The sequence below is a fragment of the Sinocyclocheilus anshuiensis genome, unplaced genomic scaffold (genome assembly GCF_001515605.1).
Source record: "Sinocyclocheilus anshuiensis isolate Anshui unplaced genomic scaffold, SAMN03320099.WGS_v1.1 scaffold708, whole genome shotgun sequence".
Lineage (NCBI taxonomy): Eukaryota > Metazoa > Chordata > Actinopteri > Cypriniformes > Cyprinidae > Sinocyclocheilus > Sinocyclocheilus anshuiensis.
The window spans coordinates 1647374-1654457 of NW_015555881.1; the positions used below are offsets into that span (position 1 = coordinate 1647374).

At 39.8% G+C, this 7084-nt stretch overlaps 1 protein-coding gene across 2 annotated transcripts in view; it reads right to left on the minus strand.

The window, feature by feature from the left end:
• LOC107675759 (probable helicase senataxin) overlaps positions 1 to 6562 on the minus strand; it is a 21647-nt gene extending 15085 nt beyond the window's left edge. For both annotated transcript variants that reach the window (XM_016470192.1, XM_016470191.1), the window contains exons 1-6: positions 6359 to 6562; positions 4372 to 4579; positions 3413 to 3522; positions 3115 to 3334; positions 2429 to 2539; positions 2169 to 2343 (exon numbers count right to left, since the gene is read on the minus strand). In XM_016470192.1, coding sequence (XP_016325678.1) covers positions 2169 to 2343; positions 2429 to 2539; positions 3115 to 3334; positions 3413 to 3522; positions 4372 to 4579; positions 6359 to 6553 — 1019 coding nt within the window. In that variant the 5' untranslated portion in view covers positions 6554 to 6562. The remainder of the gene's footprint in view (positions 1 to 2168; positions 2344 to 2428; positions 2540 to 3114; positions 3335 to 3412; positions 3523 to 4371; positions 4580 to 6358) is intronic.
• Positions 6563 to 7084: the final 522 nt, after the last annotated feature.

Consider the following 7084-nt stretch of genomic DNA (forward strand, 5'->3'; position numbering starts at 1 on the left):
AGGTTGCGGGTTCGAGTCTCGTACCGGCAGGGATTGTAGGTGGGGGGAGTGAATGTACAGCTCTCTCCCACCTTCAATAAATACCACGACTGAGGTGCCCTTGAGCAAGGCACCGAACCCCCAACTGCTCCCCGGGCACCGCAGCATAAATGGCTGCCCACTGCTCCGGGTGTGTGTTCACGGTGTGTGCACTTAGGATGGGATAAATGCAGAGCACTTATTCCTAGTATGGGTAACCATACTTGGACACATGTCACATCTAGGGATGGAACGATTATTTTGAAATTTTGCAATTTTGAAAACTCGCGGTAAATCCTGTCCAGCCAGCATCAGTCTGACGCAGAAGCAGCATGCAATGTTGTTGTTGTTTTTTGCACAAGAGGAAATGGCGGAAGGCAGTGACAGCGCTCGGAAGATTTTTCAGCCATCTAAGAGGACCAAATTGGTGGTCTGGTCGTATTTTGGCTTTTACAAGAGTCCTGAAGGCAATTTAATCAAGGACGGTCACCCTGTCTGCCGATCTTGAAAGAAGAAAGTAGCTGCAAAAGGGGGAAACGCATTAAATTTGCTCAGTTATCTTCGTGACCACCACCCACTGTTATATAGCGAATGCAAAGTAACTTTTACCTCAATACCAAAACTAACTGGGCAAATAATTGGACAAAAAAAATATTGATTCGAGATTAAATATTTCGTTCTCTCACTTGTTTAACGCAAAGCTTCCACGAAGAAAAGTTCTCAGCAAGTGGCTTTGAGCCAAGACGAACGAACGTTCAAACTATAAGGTTGACATTTAAGGGATAATGTATTGTATATTCATAGTTAACTTATTACACAGATTTTTTTTTTGTTATAATAATATATAAATACGGGGATATGAAATATTGAATTGAGATTAATGTTTTGAAATCTTACCTGTTTATAAATCCATTATGAACAGTGTACAAAAAAATCGTCAGGACAATATGATCACTACAGCAAAATTATAGTAGTATTAATACTAAATTCCTGATTTCATTTTCAATACAATCAAAAACTGAGACGTAAGCCGGCAAGCTGCATTTGAATGAAACGAGAGAGCACATCCGCACCTCCGCGGTGATACAAGAGACATGGGGCGAATTCCAAACAGAAGTGAGCATCCCTATGCCCTACTCCCTTTGAAGGGCAGAGCCCTTGAAGTGTGTTCTTTGAAGGGTGCACGGTATTACTGTCTCGTATAGGTGTTTGGAACTCCCTTTGCGAAGGGAATGACTGACCAAATGTTACCTTGACAACGCTGCGCGTGCGTGCAGCATTCAGTACTCCATCAGTTGTTGCAAATAAATATTTATTATTATTATTATTATCACAAGATCTCCTAACCGAAGATCACATGATCACCACACACGCGTTAATTTAATGTTTTTGCTAAAAAAATAAAAAATAAAATAAAAAAAAAAGTGCCTATAGCTGCTAATTGTATTTGTTGATTTTCAAATATAAAACTTAATGAAATGTTTTCAGTGTGTATCAGTTCTTTTTGAACGTTTATCTAATTTTAACAAAACAGTGATAATATTGATAATCGTGATAACTTTGGTCACTATAATCGTGATATGAAATTTTCATACCGTTACATCCCTAGTCACGTCACTTCAAATAGTTTCTCACCATTTTTGGGTTCAGGATTTTTGGACAGGCCTGAAATCATGTCTCGATGACGCAGTGGAGCCACTGAGCATGAGCGCACAAACTTCAGTGGTTCGTCCGCTCAATCACGAGTTACTGCTATTACCGTTAGTTACTACAGCCTACAGTTTGCTTGCTAGCTATGCCTTAGTCACGTAAATGCATGCATGGCTGTGTAAATCCAATTAATCTGCTAGAAGGAGTATCCATTCAGGTTGTAGCAGTATTTGACAGTTGAGAGAGCTCACAGCTTTCCTGTGAGTGGGCATGGTTTCAGCACTGACAGCATTTGAGAGCAGAGAACACTGCTTATTTTTTCAAGATTGATAACTTATTTTAATTTACTTTTATCATTCAAATTTGGCTGGGTGGTTAGCCTTTTTCTGTGGTGTGACAAAGTCCATGTAAAGCAATATTAAATGTGTTCGGAGTTTAACATTGTTCCATGCAATGACCGCATTTCAGCATTGTATAAATTCTCTTCAAGACTTTCTTACCGCATGGTTTTTTTCTGGATGTTCTTTATTTCCGCAACATAGCTGGCTGCTCCGGTGATTGTCTGGAAAGCCATATTAGGGTCAACCTGACCCCAGATCTTAGAACCAAGTCGGTCCAGAATTACCATAAAACAGTGAAGGGCTGGCCAGAATGGGTCAGAAGCTGGATTGTCCTCTGAAAAACACAATGGAACTTTTTAAGAGGACCAATTTTAATCTACTTTATCCCATCACATCATGACAAGCACATCATGGCATACCATTTTTCAACCCTTCCATTGTGTTGAGTATGCAAAGTGGGATGTTAAACTGTCCCATGAACAGGGAGTCCATTGCCTCAGCGCTGAGCTGTGTTAGTAACATACAGATACCTGTAGGGCACAAAAGAGCATGACTTCAAAAAGGTGACACTCACCAAGTGATGAACAATGAGAACCAATTTTGCCAATTCCAGGTCAACCTGACACCATGTCATATACAGCAAGTTTCAAGATTAACATGCACCCGATTAAGACAGTGTTACACTTATTTTACAGTAGGTAGACACTAGAGCAAACCAATTCCTCTCTTTCAAAGATCCAGTTTCTATATTAACTCTTTCACTGCCACTGACTAAATTTTTAGGCAATCCATGTTTTCACTGGCAGGGGTGCTATTACGCATCTAAATAAAAATGGCAAATAAAATGTTGAACCCATTAAGAGGTAAAGGACCGTGTAAACTTTGGGGTATTGAAGAAACAAAAAGAAAAGAAAAAAAAAAAAAGTGCCGACAGGGAAAGAGTTAACCGCAGGATGAAATCTGTCGAACAGAAGAACATAAACTTAACAGGAAAGACTGCTGTCTAGCTAGAGTGAGAAAAACCAAAATCTCAAATTGTAAAAGTTTAGTAACAAAAGGAAAGGCCACTATGAAAAGAGGATTTGGAGAAAACTAATAAACCGACCTAGCCAGTAGTTCTTCTTATTTTGCGAGTCATAGAGGTGAGAGGGCAGCATTTGTACAACGCCCCCTGCATAAGACTCTGGCTCCAAATCTGGAAAGTCCAAAGATATTCCAAGCTCAATGATATAAAACATGCAAAAGAAAATCTCTTTAAGGTCATAGTAGGTGTCCCGGTCCACACTCTTCATGGTCTTTGCTGTATCGATTGCCCAACGGCGCACCTGAAGCGGAAAGGTAGAATAAGGACAATTACCAAAAAAGGACCAGCTTAACATGAAATGGCTTTTTGACAGAATTACCTGTTCGTTGGGATGAACGAGAAGCAGATATGTTCCTTGATACTTCTCAAACACAGTCAAAGACTGCTTCATATCCTGCAACTTACACAAGGCCTTTACCACCAAATCACCTGTAGAGAAAGAAAATATAGAAAAGCACTAGTCACACTTGTTATTATAAGCTTTGGTTCTGATTGGTAAATTGTGGCATTCTGCCAAATATTTTTTTGTATGAGAGCTCAAATATATAATCAAGTACCATCTGCGTTGGATGTCTGTATCACTGTCAGGGTTTCTTTTTAAAATAACGACTAGCCGACTCTACATTATTTTCCATGTTGTGTCATCTGACTTTGATTACTGTGTATTTCTACTGTTGACCATTTAAACCACTACAATATCCCCTGAGGGATCATTTACTCCGTAGTCAACTAACATGTAAGCTTGCGCTAGACATAACGTCAAACCACATGGTTAGCGCTTCGATGCCTTTATTAACAGAGGGCTAAGAATATAACAGAAGAAAATATAATGGACAAAAAGCAGAGATGCCAGCTGACCATCTGAATTGGTCTCTTTCCAAGCTTCCATTCTTATAGGGTTTCGTTATCAGTCTCGGTCCAAGAAGCATATTAGCCACGCTTTAATGCATGTCACTCCCTTTGCTTTCCAAAATTATTTATTAGCTCTCTCGATTCTTCTTTAATTGTGGGATTTTTTTAACCCTCTCCAGGTGCCCAGAGGCATATATTTTACATATGAGCCGTCAAGGTTTTAATAATCTTTGCATGCAGTGTGCACATCACACAGTCTTGCACCCTTCATACACAATCTCATTCATGTAGGCCACGAGGCCTTTAAAACGCATACACTCATGAGATCAAAACAACATCTACAAATGTCTTCTATAAAATTTCATCAGAATTGTAACCACCCGCTACAACACACGAAATGAGGTTGGATATGGGAGCGTGACTTACACAGATCACGGTAGCAAAGCAGGTACGGATACTTCAGAACTTCAAACAGCGGGAAACGGAGACGGTCGTGGAATTCTGCAGGCGAGATCTTCGACACCGGCTCCTCGTGATCATCTTCGATAATAAAGATATCGTCCTCCTCCAGCTCCTGGTCCAGAACGGTTCCCAACAAACGCACGAGTCGAGCTTTCTCCATTTCCCACAAACGCTGCAAGAGAGTGAGAATTAGTGTCTATGAAGTCACATGCAAGCTCAAAGAACACAACATTTACCATAATGCATTTACCAGACGCTTTTATTTAAAATGACTTCCAAATGAGGAACTAAAGCAATTAATTTATAAAGCCAACAATATTCATAACATACAATGCCAGTTTAATTAGACAACTAGATTAGAAAGCAAGCTAAAGAAGAGATGTGTGGAGTAGAAACATGGCAAAAACAACACCAAGGTCTTCTGTTCAAGAAATGCATGTGCTAATAAAATGTATAATCTTGAATGCAACAAGCTGCTTTGAATGAAAGTCTACTAAATGCATAAATGTAAAAGCATAATTTGGGATTTCCATTACTAGAACACATACACTCAACATGTGGTTTGTCTTAACGATTACCCATCTATTCAATCTCTCCTGAACGTCTATCATGATTGTGCATGTAAATAAGGAATCGTTACATCTTGGTTATATTGTATTGAATTGGTGACACCACATTGGAAAAACGGTCATGAATCCAATTAATCATAAAAACTTCCTGCACTGAAACAAGCATTTATTTTTGGCAGAACATAAAAATAACATTGACATGGATATTTTTGACTTAATCTGCTATAGATAACTTAGAAGTCCAGACTACTTGAGACGGATTTAGTTATAGCATTCACTTGTTCCATTTACTTCCATGGCTGTTGTTAAAAACGCACTTTTGACCTTCCTAGAGCATAAATTTCAGCATTTTGAATTAAACACAGAAGGCACGCGTTTCTATGCAAGTTTGTTGTGATTGGAACAACTTGAAAGTTTGGTAGTGTGCGAGATCGACTCGTGCGTTTGTTGGGAACCGTTCTGGACAAGGAGCTGGAGGAGGACGATATCTTTATTATCGAAACAAACATTTTTCGCATTTCTATTTGCTCCAAAACCAGAAAAAAAATTAAAGTCAATGATAGTGTTTCTATGACGTCCCCCCCAAAAAATTAAATAAAAAAAATAAATATCAAGAAACCGATTATGGTTCTTTTTTTATGATTATAACTTGAAATTGATTAGATGCCAACTCTGCCGTCATTCCCTCAGTTGCTCTTTAGGTTCACATGGCCTTCAACATTCTTTTGATAAAAAAAAATAACAAGGCAAATACACAGAATAATCACTTTGTGATAAATTTAAATGTTCTGACAGACTAGTTGGCAGTCTGCCACCCTTAAAAACAGGAAGGACGGAACAAAATAGCCAATTAGTTAGGCTAACACAATGGCAGGAGAATTAGGGAGTACTGGGGAGATAACGGAGGAGAAAAGGAGAACACCTGCAATGAAATCATTGCTTAAAAATGTCAGTGTAAATAGCAAGCGAGATGGTCAGATGATCCGCAAGCATTTCAAATTTGTTGTCTCCAACAAATAAAGTCCGATTTTGGCATCTGAACTCTGCGACTTGAGTGTTTCATGCAGAAAAGAGGCAGTTTCCCCAAAGAATTCACAATGTTAAACAGTGGAAACCGGTTACAGTTTGTGAAAAGGGCCCATACAAGAGGATTCTTGGATCAGAATTTAACATTTTCCATGTCTTTACACAGCTGCTCTGTGCCTGCTCAATTCTGCATAAAGACAGACAAAATTAAGCCTGCTTTGACCCACCTCAGTATGCAAGTAAACCTCCGAACCTCATTAAATGGTCCGTGTTAAGATGAAATGAAACTTCAGAAGCACTTTGTTCCACCTTTGCAGAGCAAATTTGGAAGACTTTTGCTTGCGGTGTTTGCGTACCTTGTGCAGATCAGGGACCTTGTCTCTGGCTCGATGATACTCCACCACACACTCCAGACAGCAGCTGAGGTCTTCATTCAGAGAGTCCATCTCTCGCTCAGACAGCCGTCCTGAGCTGTAGCGACGCAGCATTGCGACGATCGCCACGTCACCCTCCACCTCCAGGGACGTGGTGCACCACAGACACTTCTCCATCACGATCACCTGTGCACACACAGACACGGACCACTTAATGGAACACAATCTTAAAGGATCAAGGAATCTTCTCCATGCGTTTCTACAGCATTCCTCTCTCCTCATTCTCCAAAATGCCTTCATGCATCTTTTTAGCAGGTCATTACACATTGATTACACAAATACAATTTTCATAGCACTTAAGTTAAATACATTCTCAATCATAGATTTCAAAAATAACAGTGGATTAAAGGGATGTGTCGTGTTTAGGATAAACTGGATTATGCACTTTCCCCGTGTAGTGTCATCAGCCGCTGCTCTGAGGAATCACACTCAGTCTTGGGGTTTTGTTTCCAGAAGTTAGACTTTGCTGAGAACTTCTCTGCTTTGTTCAGTTTGAAATAGAGAAAAATCTCCAGAATGTTTTTCTGCCTCTCTTTTTATACAGTTTTGACTTTAAGGCGTGGGGTATACATGTCATAGTGTTTTCCTTATACATACAATTCGATTCCTCCCTAGAGAGAAGGGGGGGCCCCCCCCCCCCCCCCGTAT